Source organism: Podarcis vaucheri (genome assembly GCF_965113315.1).
Source record: "Podarcis vaucheri genome assembly, chromosome: 9".
Classification (NCBI taxonomy): domain Eukaryota; kingdom Metazoa; phylum Chordata; class Lepidosauria; order Squamata; family Lacertidae; genus Podarcis; species Podarcis vaucheri.
The window spans coordinates 43,962,703-43,981,514 of record NC_138767.1 but is presented as its reverse complement, the minus strand read 5'-3'; the positions used below and the strand labels follow the sequence as shown (position 1 = coordinate 43,981,514).

At 41.4% G+C, this 18,812-nt stretch overlaps 1 protein-coding gene across 4 annotated transcripts in view; it reads left to right on the top strand.

Annotated features, from left to right (window-relative positions):
* Positions 1–18,812, top strand: part of FSTL5 (follistatin like 5) — a 340,816-nt gene that overhangs the window by 263,170 nt on the left and 58,834 nt on the right. For all 4 annotated transcript variants that reach the window (XM_082237218.1, XM_082237216.1, XM_082237217.1 and 1 more), the window contains 3 exons: positions 7,314–7,434; positions 17,531–17,692; positions 18,411–18,545. In XM_082237218.1, coding sequence (XP_082093344.1) covers positions 7,314–7,434; positions 17,531–17,692; positions 18,411–18,545 — 418 coding nt within the window. The remainder of the gene's footprint in view (positions 1–7,313; positions 7,435–17,530; positions 17,693–18,410; positions 18,546–18,812) is intronic.

The following is an 18,812-nucleotide window of genomic DNA, read 5'->3' as shown; positions in this document are numbered from 1 at the left end:
AAGCACGCCAGTGCAAGTGGATAAATAGATACTGCTGCGGTGGGAAGGTAAATGGCATTTCCATGCGTTTCAGTCATGGTGTTCCATTGCGCCAGAAGCAGTTTAGTCATGCTGGTCACATGACCCGGAAAACTGTCTGCTTGAAAGTGAGATGAACGCCACAGCCCCATAGTCACCTTTGACTGGACTTCACTGTCCATGGGTCCTTTACCTTTACCTTTTACCTTTTCCTGATAGTGAACTGGCAGATTCCAGACTGCTCAGTATGCGTGTGTATATCTCATGATTCGCTAGAGAACGTAAATGCAACACAGCCAATACAGGGTGATATTGCACATTTCCAGGAATGCTGTAAAAGGAAGCATTATTGAGTTAGACCCTTTTGTGTGTCTAGATCTGGGGTAACAAGCAGCAGAACAATGTGCACTTCAGTCGTAGAGAAATGCCCAAATTGGGAGCATACATGTGTTCCGGTTGGTTCCGTCTTCACAGATAATGCTAGAAATGGAAAAGAGAGAGGCCAGTTCACTTGTGGTCCATTTTATCTATTTTTGTACTCCCAGGGAAGGAAATTAGCCAGCCCATAGAACAATGATATCAATTTAGCATGTTTATTCATCGAAATCCATCTGTCTCTGCTTATCTCTTACGTGACTTTTATCCAATGAAGCTCAAAGTATTTAATAAAAACAATAAATATAGTGACTGTAAACATGCCTAAAAGCAGCATAAAACAGCAGCGGTGATAAACATCACATACAAGAACACTTTTCAACCGCACACTAAGAAAAACAAGCAAACCTGAATCACTCTCTAGAACAGGCAAGTCCTACGTTGTCTCTTAAACACAGTCAGGGATGTGTGCTCGCATAACTCAGCAGGGTTTACCACCCTCTATTCCCAGTTGCATTATATACCACCTGCCATATGAGATGCAGCTATCTGCACAGGATGCTTTAAAAGCCAGGATGCAAGTCCACAGCACATAAGTGATAATATACCCATGACAGGAATGAGGTTCATCATCTAGGGTGGGTGCGTATACATGGAATATCTGAAGTAGCGCATGTCACAAATTGGCTTCCAGCTTTGCTCTAACTCAGTACTTCCAATCTTTGTTAGAAGCCCACACTGTGAACTCTACATGCCTCATAATTACAATCATCCGGGCCCCTGGAAATGGACAAATTGCACAATTTTAGGTTATCATCATCTTTTCTGCATGTAGTCTTGATGTGCAACAAATGTTTCTGGCTTCCATTTATTGTCCAAGCTTTGCTCTTTGCAGAAGCCAGTAAATGAGTTTGAAAGTTGGAGCAGGGAGGAAAGGGGGGGGCTAATAATACCTCTCTGGGATATACCACCTCAGATTGCAGGTGGCAGTTAGCGTGCCTCCATCCCCTGCACAAAGGAAAATGGGGTGCAGTGGGGTGCAGTGAAATTTTTCATAGGGGAACAGTTAGGGCTGGAGACACCAGCTTGCAAGGCGATGGGGGGGAGGGCCGATGTCACGTTGGTGAGCATTGTGTCTCTTTCTCTAAGACAGGCAGAAGTATCCTAGGTTTTGGGAAGGAGACACCAGGCCTCTGACAGGATGCTGGAGTCCTGCTGCCTCCTTCCTAAAGCTAGGCGGGCTTTGGGATGGTGGGGGGAAGGCTTTTGGACCCAACAGAGCATCGCACCTCTCTTCCTAAGGTGAGCTTTGGGAAGGAGGGAACTAGTCTAATCACCCTCATCCAATGACTGCCTGCCACTGGTTTTAGCCCGTATTTCTTTCTGACTTCTAGTTTTCTGGGCAGGGTTTTTCTTTTCCTTTTTAAAGAGAATGTGTGAGGCCTCAGCCTCCATCTAAAGCGCTAAGACACAGGTTTACCACTTCTGTGAGAAAGCATGTTCTCCCTGAAATGAGAGCACGTGTTGCAGTCGGGTCTGCCGAACCATCCCTCTGTTGCCAGGCAGCATTAAAAGGTTGACCTCGGGCAATGACTGGATGGCCAGGTTGCTGGGGCAAATTGCATGTTGCAATGTGGTGGGTGGGACCGAAGGCTTTAAATATTGGGACACTCAGTTTATTGTTTTCTCTTTCGCTGAGTGCATCGGATCACCCGCCCGCCTGCCCTGAGTTCTGGTTGACCTTGCTATGACTGTCATGGGGTCGTCTGCTGTTGAGGCAGGGGCCTGGTAGGAATTTTGTCCATATGGCTGATTGGCTGAGCCATTTGGTTTTTGCCTACTGCATAGCAATTCGTCACAACTTGTAAGGTTGCAGTTAGGCATTGGTTATAAAAATTGGTTGGAGGAGGGGTAAGGATAGGCTGGGCCTGCCCCTCCAATGGTGGTGCGGAAGGGAATTCCGTTAAAGGAATCCAGGGGCTTGCCACGATTTCGTCTAATCCCTGAAATAGGGCTAGGGCCGGCAAGCCCTGGGGAGCATGTGGGTGAGTGGTGAGGGCCTGTGACTCAGCTCCATTGCTCCCCAATATTGTTTTCCCTTCACTGGCTTCCGAGGGAGTTCAGAAGTCAGTTCTGTCCCAGGCGGGGGGACAGATAGTCTTAACCAATGCCTAAGCAACCACTCACAGATATGTATTTTAATAAAGTTGTGGCCAAAATTATGCCAAAAACCTTAAACAAAAATTATGTGTGAGTTGTGAGTTATTTGAGGGGTGGCTTGGGGACCTCGACACGCAACAAGAGGCTATGGTAACAAATTACTATTATCAAGGGACAATAGCAGGCCTAGCTTGCATGGAAGATTATAAAGGGTGTAGGAGAACAATCTCTTTCATCTAGTCCTCTCCTATTTTATCAACTTTACTGTCTCTATTACTAAAGCATGTGCACAGGGTACAGGCACACTAGACACACTTGGCATGAAGAGCAGGGTTTGGAGGGGGTTCTCTAGGATAGGGAGGAATAAAGCTCCTCATGCCTACTGTTTTGCCTTTTGTACAAAGGTATACGCGGTTGCTTCTTTTGATGTCACTGCACTGTGTTACGAGAAGTAACTGGGCCCCAGTCCTACCATAATATACACATGTTGCACAAAAGAAATTGCATTTGAAAGTCATAAAAGATGAGAGAATATTCAGTGAAATTCTCATGGGTGGTGGATTTGTGTCATACTTACCTTACTTATTGGGTGTTGGCATGGTGTTTGTGCGTATCCTTTTTTTATTCTACCAGTAATTTCTCTGTTGATCTGCTTTCTGCAGCCTTCCTGGGTGCCCATACTTTAATTAAATTCCATGCTAAGAAACATGGGGATTTTTCCGATCATGGGCAGCCAGGAAAACTTCTGAGTGTTGGATAAATGTTTACCCATAGGGACGGGGAAGGCACCATCCCTGGCCACTTTAGAATAACAAGGTAAACTCAAAAACCTTCCACACATTGAAATTCTCAAGTAGCCAAAGAGTGATGCCAAAAAACTGGAGTTTCTTTTGTAGAGGAAGAACTCTTTTTTAAAAAAAATTGGACAACAGATTTTGATACGGCACAAATAAAAAAAAGTTTGCATTTTGATATGTCTCTGAATTCTCTGTGCTACATCTCTCTATGCATGTTGACACCTAAGGAATTTGGGGAGATGAAAGAAAGTAGGGAGAGAGCAACTCACCACTCATTTGCTTGCTCATATCCCAAGGATCGCTTGATCCTTCTCTGCCAAGCAAACTTTGTAAAGCACTAATAGTTAATAAAAGTAGTAACAGTTAATAAAAGTAGCAACAGTAACAGTAACAGTAGTAACAGTACCAAGGTCTGTTACACGTGCAAAGCAACATTTGTCTTTGATTTGTTGTCTCGGGACTTGCTTTTGTTTTATTGTCTCTTTTTGATTTCTCTGTGGGGTTGTATATAACTTCCTTGTATTTTAAGTGTACTGTTAGTGCCACTCTCCAGTGTAGTCCTCAGAGAATAATCATGAGATCGGTCTTTTCTTGTGTGTATAATTGCCAAGGCTTTTCATAGCTTAAATAGAAAAGCCTCTAGGGTGAGTTGCTTGCTTTTTTATATATATAATGTTAATGTGGCTAGTTCTGAAACTGAGCTGTCACCAAATCATATTACAGGCAATTTCAGTCTTTGCCAAGAAATTGCTAGTGTGGAGCCGAGGCCAAATCACTTTCTTATCCGTGCCCATCTGTAGTGAATGAATTGTGTGAAACTGACAAGGGCATACAGAGCTGGAGATTGGGCAGGGTGAGGCTGCTGCCTCAGGTGGCAAAAGCCGCCAAGATGCCACCCCTATGCCTTCCCTGCCATCTCCACCAACAGCAGAGAAGTGGCTCTGCCATCGGTGCTGACTTCAGGCGAGATCACATCCACTTGGGGTGAGATCTTACCCAAAATCACTGAGATCATGTCTGAAATCGGTGCCAGCGTCCTTTGTTTAGGATTTCATGAAAAGACAAACCCACCAAACAAAGCCACCACATAAGAAACAGCAAAGGATGAAATGATAGAGATGGATATCTGCACATTCTCAATATTGTTCAATTGTGTGGCAGATTTTAAAATACAAATAAAGCCCAAAACATTCAAATCCATGTGTGCTGTATTAGGTACAACACATCCTAGGAAAGAATTCAGTGTTGAAATTCATTTCTGCTTGTCTGATGAAATGATCTCTCTCCTCCTCCCACATACTGTTCTGGGAGATGTCCTGACCCCGCGCAAGCCAGCTGGGACGGGAGAAGGGGGAAAGCCCCATTACACTAGTGGACATATTTGCTTCCAGGGCCAGTTAGTTGAATTGAGCCCTTAATCTCCCTCCATCCTATAACAAACACCATTCTGCTTGTCACCTTCATGCTGTTGACTGTTCATTTATGGCCAAACTTCTGCATAGAGGCCAATGTGCGTACAAGTCTACTGCATTACTTTTGTTGTTAAGTACATAGAATCTAGGAAATTACTGTGAGGTTGAGAGTTACATGCATAGTTTTACAGTTGAATGCTTCATCCAATTCGTCAATATATGGCAAGGCAAGTGTGCCTTGTGGCAAGTAACAAGCCAATTCCCTCTCAATAGGCCAGGCATGTCCAAAGTCCGTTTCGGGGACCTAATCCAGCCCCTGTGGCAGAAACTTCAACCCTAAAAAAAGCTCAACAACTTCAATCCTAAAAAAGGTTAACAACTTTGGTCATCCCTCACGGCCCTTCACTTCATCAAATCCAGCCCTCTTTGAAAAAAGTCTGGTGGACACCACTGCATAGGCTTTTTGCACCCAGAAGCTTGTCTGAACCAGGCCAATATGCCACTGCTTCGAGCATTATGTCATCTCATCTTTTTTAGTTTCCCAGTTTGAGCTCTTTATCATCTGAAGGCTTTTAAACAGATCAGAAAAAAGTGCTTTGCTATGTTGCTGTATCCTTTAATTTCCTGTTATGTGTTGTATTTTTAGTGTTGCATTAAATATTGTACAACAGAAGTTATCTCTCATCGTAATATACTTTCAATGGGACTCCATATGCTCCTAGCTAACAGGTTGTTCCAATTAACTTACTGTAGTTTTATGAAAATATACCACACATCTATATAAAAGAAACACCCACTTGGTATCTAATAACATTAATGGTGTGGAAACATAAAAGCCAAAATAAGAATTAAGAAGAAATTACTAACAGCAAGTGTAATGGCCTAATTAAATCATAGTTGATAACCATACAGTACTATTGAAGACTTTCTGGATTTGAGACTGTGTAGACACAGGAGAGTACTTCACATACAACTGGGCTCAGCTTGTTTTCTTTTTTTTCTTATTGCAACGTTTCAAGTGTTGAAGAGGAAGTATGCAATTCAGTACCTTGTTTAAATCCTATCCAAGTCTGAGGAAAGATTCATTCATGTTTTATAAGAATGCAGGGTCCTGGGAAATGAAAAAATATATATAAAAAAGGAGAAGCGATATCAGTTACTTCTTAAAAACAAAAGAACTGGGTAGCTTCCATGTCCTATTATATATTCTGTTTCTGTTTATTGTGCTGATTATATATTTTTCATGCTTAATGCGTTCTCTGGACCTTGTTGTAGCAGAAAACTGTCTAACAGATAAAGACTTTATAGCTGAAAGATGATTCACAGCAGGCCCAAATAACTTGTGACCCACCAAGTTGAACAAAGATCTGTCAGTCATTTATGATGCTCTACCAGAAGCTCAGTAAATGAATGTTTTTGCTGGTTTTGCTGGCCCAACTTGGATTGAATGGGACAAGAAAGTTTCATGTAGTGTAAATGGTTGATGGGCCGAGCTTTGCTCGGCTTGGTAGGTCACAAGTTGTGCAGGTCTGATCTAAATATGCATTCAAGGTGTTGGAATGGCAGGACCCATAGAACATAATCCTGTCCTCATTTACACTAATTGCTGGGTGAGTAAAGTGGTATATAAATTTGTCTCCTCTGGTCTACACCTACAGATAGGTATACTGCTATGGGCAGCATCACCACAACAGAAGGCATGAGCTATGGTCAGTGAGTGTTAAGCTACCAGTGGTGGTAAGGTGTGACACACTCAAAAATGGGGGATTTGGCAGCTATGGATCCACTGAATCCAGTGGCTGCAGTGCTGGATCTTCTTGAAGGAGCATCTCAACCCCCATCGTTCAACCCGGACACTGAGATCCAGCTCCAAGGGCCTTCTGGCGGTTCCCTCACTGAAAGAAGTGAGGTTACAGGGAACCTGGCAGAGGGCCTTCTCAGTAGTGGCGCCTGCCCTATGGAACACCCTCCCATCAGATGTCAAGGAAATAAACAACTATCTGACTTTTAGAAGACATTTGAAGGCAGCCCTGTTTAGGGAAGTTTTTAATGTTTGAAGTTCTATTCTGCTTTTAGTGTTCTGTTGGGAGCTGCCCAGAGTGGCTGGGGAAACCCAGCCAGATGGGCGGGTTATAAATAAATTATTATTATTATTATTATTATTATTATTATTATTATTAATCATCATTACAACACATGTGCTTCACTGACCCCTCATTAACACTGATCTGCCTGTCACTTCAGCAGGTCCACGGACCCATTTGCAGAACCAGAATTTGCTCCCAGCATCCCCTATGTTGATCCACATCATTTTAATCACCCGTCAGTTGATCTTCAAATTAGCTGCTGTCTTTGTGGTTTGACACATTTCCAGTGTGACTTTGATATTATGTAGGTTGTTGACACAGTAATATTTTAATATTTATACTGAAGAGATTAGAAACTCTTTAAATTCATTGGTATTTGTATCGTACCTCTAAAGTGAATTGAGCAGCTGTTGTACTTCTGTCCAGGTACTTGTGATCACCTTCTGATTCTTCTTTCCCTTTAGGATTTTGGCGACGATGGGTCCCTGTACATTACTAAGATCACTACAACTCACATGGGAAATTACAGCTGCTATGCAGATGGCTATGATAAACTTTATCAGACTCATATTCTTCAAGTAAATGGTAAGGGGAAATGTTTGATTTGCCAAGTTGTGGTGCCGTCTCTAGATTTAATTCAGTAGACTGTTTTGGTTTCTTAATTGCTATATGAAAACCAAAAAGCAAAAACAGACATGGATGATCAGTTTTCATTAATATTTTCTCTTCTATAAACAAAGCTACAGGAAAATGAGATTTAATCACAGCATGTAGCAATTCTAAATAATTAATTCTTATTGAAAATAATAAGGAAGACCACACAGTTTATTTACTCTGTACTTTGAGCTCTTAATTGTGTTAAACAATGTGCCTTCTTAGTATTCTGTTTGTAAAATAATAGATATTTAGGGAAAACATGGCTTTGAATAACAGATTAATCATGTTATTGCATAGTGCAATAATCCATTTGTAGTCTGTCTGTTTTCAATAATGTGGCATGCTTTCCAGAAAAAAAGCTGTCCTCGTATTAAAGAAAAATAGGATTTAAAATGCAGAGCAACCTAATGCTTCCAGTAAGTATTCATAGACCTACTGGAACTGAATAACAATGGACACCATTGTCTCTGCTTAGTGGCTTGTAATGCATGTCTTTTGACTAGTATTTTGAAGCTCCTTCCCAAGCGATCAGATTATCTAATATGTATTTTGCTTTATTGAATAGAATGGTCAGAGGTCTCTATTAATATTTATTAGCTCTGTACGTGTCAATCACTATGACTTCTTGATATCTAGGAAGGAGTTAAGACTTATTAGAAGGGTGCTATTTCATCAAACTCCATAAAAATCCAAATAAAAGGAGGCATTTTATCTCTTTAGGCCAAAGGATCAAACCAATCACCTACCTTTTTTCTCTGTCAACTTAAAGGAGGTGGGATTGTTGGGGAAGAAGAAGGGCATTGAAAAAGATACAGATTTTTACAGGGCTATAATGTGCCACATAGTTTCTTACATTAAGGATACATCTCTCTACAATTAATGCAATCACTGTGACCATGATTTGACAGTACTCCTGTAGTTATATTTTTGTATTTGCACCTTTGTCAAATCAGATTGTGAACAGATGAATATATTAGGATTTGCACATTGGAGCTAAACTGGGTCAAAATGTGAAGCTTAATGCATTGGTCAGATGAAGCAGCAATTTTATGGATTCTGTTTGTAGCTCTAACCACTGTTTTCCTAAATATTGGCAAAGAAACCAGTACTTGTAGTCCAAGAAAAAGATTAATTAATGCAATGGCACTCGTATAACAGAAGAGTCAAAATAAGGTTAACAAGATAATGAAGCTTAGTTGATCTTTAAGATCTAATGTGAGAATGCTTTGAAATATGTTTAATTGGACTTTAACCACTTTTGCAACATGTCTATTTTCATTCATATGAATCAGTAGTAATTGTTATCACTAATGTTCTGTCATTTTATCTCAGTTAAAATTTGCTTTGTTTTTCCTTTCTTTTATCCCAGAATTAAATTCCATTTTTGTTTCTGTTCCATTTTATTTTTACTCATTTGTTCAGATTTATATCCTGTGTTGTTCTGAGGATAAATCAGCATATACAGTAAATATGTCACTTTCTAACCATGTAGGGATTTGAGCAATATTAAATGCATAGCAGAGAGAGAGAGAGAGAGAGAGAGAGAGAGAGAGAAACAAGCACAGGCTTAATGCAATTATATATTGACATTAACTCTGTGGAAAGGCATTCCAATAATCACATCCATCCCTAGTCCTGCATATACTGCAATGTATTTGCAAAGGTAGTAATAATGCATGAGAGAGGTAATGCAACGTAATGTGGGAGAGCATCTTCAGCTTGATTTTTCATTGCTACAGCCACTTGGTGTGTCTTAATCATTGTTGATCTTCCATGGGCAGGGGTACATCAAAAGACCCAACGTCCATGCCTTTGGTCCCTCTTTTCCGGTACACAAATAGCCACAACCACTGGATTGTTCAGTTTACTCTGGTTTATTATGAACAGGGTGTTATATCACATGATGTTCCCCAGTGAGTAGTTTCTTGTTGGGTAGTATCTGAGGCCTTACACCTTGCACTGTAGACTGCAGGCCACTCAAGTTTCTTCCTAGCACCTTCCCTCTACTCGGGTCATGTCCCTTCCTTTCCTCTTCAGTTATAAAGAACTCCATGTCAACAGCTGTTTCTTTTCACTCTTATCAGACACCACTGCAGGGAGAAGAAATGGCATGTCTTGTCTGACTACAGGCTTAGCTTCCTGCTGCACAGAAAGCACAGGAAGTGGTGGAGCGGTTCCTGGCAACCCTTCACAATGAAAGAGGGAGGGAGCAGGATGGAAAGTGGCTGGTTGAGAACACTGATGGATATGTGTTTGTATAACCTGGAACTGTCCCATTGAGACAAAAATGAAGTGAATTAGCCAGCAGACCTGTCAGACTAATAGTTACCAAGCAATATGGCACATCAACCACAACTTGGCCACTATTGATTTTTGATAAACTCCCAGATTATCTGATTCCAAGCAGAGGTGGATTTAAGGAAGCATGACCGCTTGGGTCACACTGGGCATGGGGCCTTGGGGACACCACCACTATGGTGTAAAATGGAAGCAAAGAGGCCGGGGGGAATTTTGGTGATTCATAGGACACTGCTGAAATCGGAGACCCCAAGGTCCACCACTACTTCAAGGAGGGAGTCAATATGTATGTCATAGTATCTCTAGAGAACCATATCTCCCCAACCTTCTCACCTTACCTTACATACTGCCTGACTCTAAAAATAGGCATAACTCTTTGTACTGAATGATGGACAGAGCCTTGGCTAGCCAGCAGTGAAAACAATTTCCATACCTTCAGAATAATAAGCCTGTTAAGCCTATTGACTTGATTTTGTTTAGTTTAAATGTTTCCATTCTCTACTGGAGGAAAGAGCATCTATTTCCAGAGAGAACAAAGTGAAGCATATTATTTATTATTCTTCTCCAAGCTACTCAGGGTAGTGTACATAGTCACACACACACACACACACACACACACACACATGTCACAACAAACCTGTGACTGTACATCAGGATGAAAGGGTGTGCTGACCAAGGTCAACCTTTATGACCTTGCGTCTGAGCACAAGTTTAAGTTTTGGTCTCCCCGTTTCTAGTCAAAGACTCTAGCTATGACACAACACCAGCTCTGTTGCATAGTGATGGAATGGAACTTCTAATTAATGCCCTGTCCTGGCAAAGATGAACCCACAATGGAATCTGGAGGAAGGCAGTTGGATAGTGGCTCAGCAGATGCAGCAAGAAAAAAGAACTGAAACACAGAGACTGTGGAAGCACTTAACAGGTCAAGAACTGGAGTCAAATCAGGTCCTTCAGAACAGGTCCTAGGAAAAGATATGACTTGTTCTGACAAAGGTTGGTTGAGCTCTTCTGTAGTCCCTCTCTGCTCCACTCCATCAAAGTGACAACTTCCTGACCCGTAACCTGGCAGCCTGTTTTCTCTGTTGCTGGGCTGTACAGTGCAGTCATGCACAGATTCAGTGGCTTGTGAAGCCAGTGGAAGCAAAGACTCTGGCTCCTCAGCTGCTGCAGTCACTGGGGTTCCTGGTTGAAGGATCTCAGGTTAGGCAGGACCCTGATGGTTGGACTTGGTCTCTGTGGTGCCAGGGTCCAGATCTAGTGTTTCTGATGACTGTGCTACCTGATTTCAGGAGCCCATTTTCATCTAAATCCCTTATGAACATATGGTAATGCAGCTAACGAACCTGCATAACACTTCTTTTTTGTGATAGGATAGAAATCCTTAGTACATTTTCCTGCAAGCATGATACTTTCAGTTCAGTGAGACATACTTGTGAGCATATGTGATTAATTAGTGTGTAAATCAAATAAAACATTTAAACAAAACTGGTTTATAGATCACCATTTTGATCCAGATCTATTGTTCTCAAACCCCCCCCCCGCTCCCCCCTTCTGATGTTGGTAAGTGCTACTAAAAGAGAGAGAGAAAGAGAGCACAATTTTATTTTATTTATGAATATTCACCATGTTAACTTTTGAGTTGATCTGAGCGTGGAAACAGAATGAATGAGGTAGGACAGTGACAGGGAGCAATTGATGTTTTTAATAATGTCATAGACAAGAGGCATTTGCTCTTTTACTGACTTATACATAATTTATAGAATTCAGTCTATAATTTTTCATTCAAACTTTGCTTCATTTTCAAAGAAGTACAATGTGCAAATAAAACAACACAAGTCCAATAGCAACTTTTCATACAACATAAATAAGTTGTTGTTGTTATATTATCTTAGTGATATGGCAATTTGATGAATAGTGGCTACCTGAATAGAATAGCGACAAAATTTAGAAGCAGAGAAAATAATATTTATATGGATATATATACAGTGGTACCTCGGGTTAAGTACTTAATTCGTTCCGGAGGTCCATTCTGAACCTGAACCTGTTCTTAACCTGAAGCACCACTTTAGCTAATGGGGCCTCTTCCTGCTGCCACGCCACCGGAGCACGATTTCTGTTCTCATCCTGAAGCAAAGTTCTTAACCTGAAGCACTATTTCTGGGTTAGCGGAGTCTGTAACCTGAAGCGTATGTAACCTGAAGCGTATGTAACCCGAGGTACCACTGTATATTGAAAAAAGAGCAATACCTACAAGATTTCATTTTAAGTAAATTCATGAGCACTATTCAGATGAATGGTTAGGAAGAACATTTGAGTGGGAGAAGATGTGAGTGGGAAGTAGGACCACATCAAATGGGCTTTCCCCCTGTAATCCACACATTCAGTGCAAATGTCTGAAGAATGAGATTAGACTATCATGTACACAGGCTTCCACACAATCTGGAACTCTAAGCAGTAGAAATCAGTCCTTGGCACCCTACCAAGAAATTTCAACCCAAAGAGGCTCACCTGGTGCCATCATTACCGTACATGTCTTTAGGTGCCAGGCGAAAACATTCCTCTTTACCCAAGGCCTTCAGCCTCTAAACAATCTGTGGCCTTTTTAATGTAGGGAGGGACAGTTATTATGATTGTTCCTGTGATTATTTTCCTGTCTATTTTTATTATATTATGTAAATGATTTTCTAATGTTATACACCACCCTGGGATCTTCAGATAAAGTGGGTTATATACTTTGAATAATAATAATAATAATAATAATTATTATTATTATTATTATTATTATTATTATTTATTTATTTATACCCCGCCCATCTGGCTGGGCCTCCCCAGCCACTCTGGGCGGCTTCCATAAAAACAAAAAATACAATAAAATATCACACGTTAAAAACTTCCCTGAACAGGGCTGCCTTAAGATGTCTCCTGAATGTCAGGTAGTTGTTTAGCGCTTTGACATCTGCTGGAAGGGCGTTCCACAGGGCGGGCGCCACTACCGAGAAGGCCCTCTGCCTGGTTCCCTGTAGCTTTGCTTCTCGCAATGAGGGAACAGCCAGAAGGCCCTCGGCGCTGGACCTCAGCGTCCGGGCAGAATGATGGGGGTGGAGACGCTCCTTCAGGAATACTGGACCGAGGCCGTTTAGGGCTTTAAAGGTCAGCACCAACACTTTGAATTGTGCTCGGAAACGTACTTGGAGCCAATGCAGGTCTTTCAAGACCGGTGTTATATGGTCTCGGCAGCCGCTCCCAGTCACCAGTCTAGCTGCCGCATTCTGGATTAGTTGTAGTTTCCGAGTCACCTTCAAAGGTACCCCCACGTATGTTCAGCAGTGTCCAGAACTGAGTCTGAGGCTTAATATCCTTCATCGAGAAAGGGTGGGATAGCAGCATGAAGTGTGACTGCAGGGCTTTATTGTAGTGGATCTGTCATGTATGATCTAGTTGAGATTCCTGCATTTCAGGTAGTTGGACTAGATCAGGCACAGCCAAACTTGGCCCTCCAGCTATCTTGGGACTACAACTCCCATCATCCCTAGCTAACAGGACCAGTGGTCAGGGATGATGGGAATTGTAGTCCCAAAACAGCTGGAGGGCCAAGTTTGGCCATGCCTGGACTAGATGATCTTCGGGGTGCCTTCCAATTCTACAATTCTATGGTTCTTTTAGGACTGGTGGAATAGAAGGGACAAAGGCCAAATAAGCTGGCAGCTTTTCACCTAGGTACAACAATAAAATCCCTGTAGGAAGCCTACGACCATGAAATAAATTGGTTACCAGGATAAGGATAAAAACCTGTCATCTATCACTTCAGAAATGGAAATGAGGGCATACTAAAGCACTCAATTCTCACACTGAGAATCAAGGTTCTACTTCACATTCTAAAGGCTTTACTCATTATTTGTAAGTTGCTTTTCCGGCTGCACTAGAAAAAGCATAATTGTCCTAAGCTAGGTTGTCAACAGTTCAGTATGCACGTCAGCAGCTGCATTATGTGGAAATGTAGAGCAGGCACTGCATGGTGCCTTTGCACTCCCATTATATGCATCTTGCATCTACAAGCGCGAGAAGCAGATACGAGGTACATCCCACTCTGAGATTTAACTTCCAACTACCAGAAAACAGAAATTGTGTCTGATAAATAGGAACAGCTGGAGCGTATGATAAGAATCAAGATTAAAGTTTGTTATTTCTAATTTCCTCCTTCAAAAACTATTCAATGCTTTTCATTTTGTGTATGATTATTACTGAGGTGCAAAATGCGTCAAAGTCATTTCTTTCTTGCCAGCATAATTATAATGAGGGTGTCACGCTGAGCCATTTCCTTTAAACAGTTGGGTTGCATCGGAAAACAGATAATCCCATTTCATAATAGTCAAAATTAATAATTTATGTTTTGTCATTCAAATTTTCTCCCGTGTCAATAACTGGGCTTCAAGATGGTACTGGAATGTTAGGGTGTTGTTGTTTAAAAAAACAAATCTAAAAGTGTTGGAAAGTGCATTCTTCGTATGACTGATTTTTCTTTCTCAGGTAATATCAGTTATGTCCATAAGTAATTAATGATCAGCTACTCACTCACCTTTTTGCAAAAGTAACTCTCCCCAGATTTTTGGAGGAAGATGAAAACTATCAACAACAGTATTATATACTGTATTTTTTGCACCATGACACTCACTTTTTTCCTGCTAGAAAGTAAGGGGAAATGTCTGTGCGTGTTATGGAGGGAATGCCTACGGGTGGCATGCCCAGTGGTGTAGCGTGGGTTGTCAGCACCCGGGGCAAGGCAAGTAATTTGCGCCCCCTAACCCATGGATTTGCGCCCTCTAACCCTAACCCCCAGATGTTGCGCCCGGTGCGGCCGGCCCCCCCTGCACCCCCCACGCTACGCCACTGGGCATGCCTACGGATTTTCCTCCTCTAAAAACTACGTGCGTGTTATGGTCAGGTGCGTGTTATAGAGCGAAAAATGCGGTAATAAGATCACTATTTTCCCAGTCTCCCCCCCCCCAAAAAAAAATCCCTGTAAAAATGGGGACCATTTCCTGCTGCTTTCTTAGGAAATGTCTCCACCTACATGATTTTCATCTCAACTTTATTTAACACTGTGTTAAACTCTACATACTAACTTTGGGAAACGATTTCTGTGCAGCCCCCAGAATGAGGTGCCTCTTTTGTGAAGACATTAGCATTTCTGTGAAATTTTCAAGGGAGAGTGTTTGGCAACTCCTTAATAAAATTACAGCATGTGGTATGTGATTCTTTCCTTTTCATAGTTCTAGCATGGCATTCCACAGCCTCCCTAGATTCCTGTGGTTCCTGGAACAGCCCTGGGAAGACATTGCATTACAGTAGTACTTCAGGTTACATACGCTTCAGGTTACAGACTGTGCTAACCCAGCAATAGTGCTTCAGGTTAAGAACTTTGCTTCAGGATGAGAACAAAAATCGTGTTCCGGCAGCGCAGTAGCAGCAGGAGGCCCCATTAGCTAAAGTGGTGCTTCAGGTAAAGAACAGTTTCAGGTTAAGTATGGATCTCCGGAACGAATTAAGTACTTAACCTGAGGTACCACTGTACAACATTCTCACCTGAACTTTCCAGAGAGAGGACGAAGCCACAGAGGCTGCATGTGGAGTGCCTGAGAGCAGCACATTCATTTGTTTTTTAAAGTAAAATCCTTTCTTGCACCTCTGTCAGGTGTTTGTGAAAAGCATTTGTGAAAAGCCCATGAGGGAGGGCCTTTCCCACAGCACATAAAGCTGGGTTGTTGGCACTGGGAGCATGCTAGAATTATGAAAAGGAAAGAGCACATGCACCCAGGCCTTGTCTGTCTTCACTGAAATTCTCCCCTTCCCACATTTTTAAAGGAATCTTTTGTACTGCCCTCCCCCCCCAAGAATGGCCAGACAAGCAAACAAACCTTCAGCTGAGATTATTAGCACAGCATTATGTAATCTTCCCTTGAATCCTTTATTTGTACTTGGTTCCACTGGAGGATCAGGAAATGATAATCCATCTTCTTACAGCAGCTAGGAGGTATACTAGTTTAATGGGGTAGAGAGAGATTCTAGCGACATTAGTATGGCTATTATGAATTTGGCACACCATGTTTATAATAAAGTTAGCACATTTTATTTGAGATGGGGAAGGTAAGCAATATAATATTAAATTTATTGGAAAATGGTACATTTTCATCATACCGGAAGTTGAAGGTGCACGACCTCAGAGCCATTTGGCATTCAGAATGATTTAAGACTCTTTTGTAAGGTATTATCTTCCACGTGTGGTTTTCTGTGAACTTGTGTTTTTCTTACAAAATATATGAAAAAAATAGACGTCCTCAACTGTTTTTTCTGTCTCTGAGTTCTTCCATCCACACATTTAGCCCTACATGGTGCATGTATGCTAGAGCTGTATATGTGCATTTGGAGCTCCTTAGATTGTGAACAATATTGCTGGAAGTTTTCCTATGAAATAGGTCGCTATGTGGGCTTTTGATACCTGCAGTTACCTCTAGATTATCACTTTTCTTTTTTCTGTTTGAAAGGAGTTGGCACAAAATCATACGATGTAAGCATTAAAATTTAATTAGTAGGGATCTACTGCAATCACAGTGAAAGTAAATAACCTGAAGAGATGGGTGTAAGCAATCCATTTTAATTAGAGAGCTTTATTGTTAATGCAGAGCTACATTTGTATATGACAACTCTTATTTTACAATTACATCACACAGTAGTTTTGTCTTACACTGTAAATCCCAGGTGAGGTAACAGTATAGTCATAAATGACTAGATGTAATCCTCTGATTGCCACTCAGCCATGAAATGTGGTTTTTCCCTCACTAATTATGTATTGATTCCGACTCTACGAGTTTAATTTTCTCATGCAACTTGGAAAGGAAGATTAAATATATTTTCAACGCAGAAATATTTATCTACTTACCATGGGTATGTAGGCAAGTAGCAAATGGCCCTGCATGTTCACCCTTCCACAACACAGGAAAGGAGGAAACTGCCTTGTACAGAGTGAGACATTTCTTCCATCTAGCTTAGTATTGTGTACACTGATGGATAGGGGCTCTCTAGGATTTCAGACAAGAAATCTTTATCCCAGCCCTACCTCAAGATGCTGGGGATCGAACCTGCATGCAAAGTAGCTGTTTTACCACTGAGCTATGGCCCTTCCCAAATTGTATGACAGAGGTCAATATCTGCTAGGAAACATTTACATGCACACATTCATAATTTTATAGGTGTGCCGCCTTTCCACAATTCAAACCATGTTCAATGTGGCTTACAACATGAAGAAAGGCATAACTACAACACAACAAAAGCAGTAATAAACAATAAGCAAAGCATTAAAATACACAACCAAACTGAACAATTTCCACATAAATCACAAGATCTAAAATAAATATACAAAAAAACCAACAGCAACAACCCCTCCTCCTCAGCAAAACCCCCGGAACAAAACAGCAGCCCAGAGTCTGTTCAGCAGCCATAGCTTTTTATAGCTGGAATCAGTCAGGGCCCAGGTGGAAAAGGCCTACAAGGCAGGGAGCAGGTCTTCCAGAATTCGTAGCCAAGATGGTCAATGTCACAATTTCATTCTGCTTTGCCAATGATACACAGCTAAGCAGTTGTTATCACTGATTACTTTTTAAAATGTGTTTCTGTTTTTGATCATTTGCATTCCATCTGATTCATCGTGCTTTTTTGTCTATTTCAGTTCCGCCTGTCATAAGAGTGTTTCCCGAAAGCCAAGCAAGGGAGCCTGGTGTTACAGCCAGCCTTCGGTGCCATGCAGAGGGTATCCCCAATCCAGTGCTTGGCTGGTTGAAGAACGGGATTGATATAACTCCAAAGTTATCTAAACAGTTAACTCTTCAAGGTAAAAGCATAGGCATGTCTTTTTATCTGCACTACAAAGACTTCGGAGAGCAACGTGAACTTTTAAACTGGTGTAATTTATTTATCATGCCTTCAGGCAGAGCCTTGAGCAACAGGTATGATGTGTTAACTCCACCTCAGAAGTGAAGCTGACAGTTCTGAAGTCTACAAGTAACCTGTTCTATATATGTTTTCCTTTACTTCTCTGTCTATAGCTAGTTTCAATTCACCTTAGTATTTTGTGCGAGTGTATCAAGTAATATTTTTAGGAAATGTTACCACAGTGAAGTATTTTCCAATTTGAAGTGGTAAGATTATAAAAACCCAAGCACACGCTGTTTAACCAACTAACATTTCTTCTCCTTTAATCTGTGAATATCAGTTTCTGAATTAGCATTTTTATAGACCAAATCCAATTTCTCTCTCTACCTGAGAGTTCACATGTGCATTGATTGGGCTATGATGAAATGTGCACACATTGGCACTGAAATAGAAAAAGGCATTGCTCCTCTCTGATAGCAAGCTGGAGAATGTGCATCATTGACCAACTGCATATCTGTGGCCAGATTTTATATCCCCCAAGTTAGGAGAGTTCAAGGAGGAGGGACAAAAGCTTTAAATGGGCTAGGCTAAAACAAATGCTACCTGTTTCATCTTGTGAGCAAAGTGACACAACAAAAACCATAACTCACGTACTCCTTTGTTTCTTCTGCACCCAGCAAATGGCAGCGAGGTCCACATTAGCAATGTACGCTATGAAGACACAGGAGCATACACCTGTATTGCAAAGAATGAAGCAGGAGTGGATGAAGACATCTCTTCGCTTTTTGTGGAGGATTCTGCTCGAAAGACACGTGTGTACTTTTTATTTTTTTCCTCATACCTAGAGAAGAAAAGCTATCAGTAACTGATAGGAAGTACTTAGAAGCCATAGGAGACACACACATAAGAAAAAAGTTTTACTGTCTCATAATATGTTTTGAGACATCCCTTGGAATGTTCTGATTGAGGCTAGATCATCAAATGTGGCAGGTTCATATAACTGGAAAGAGGTCAAATCACTGTAGCCTGCTAGTTTTCCCAGAACATCCTGTGCAAGGATTGCCTTGGCATCCATGTAA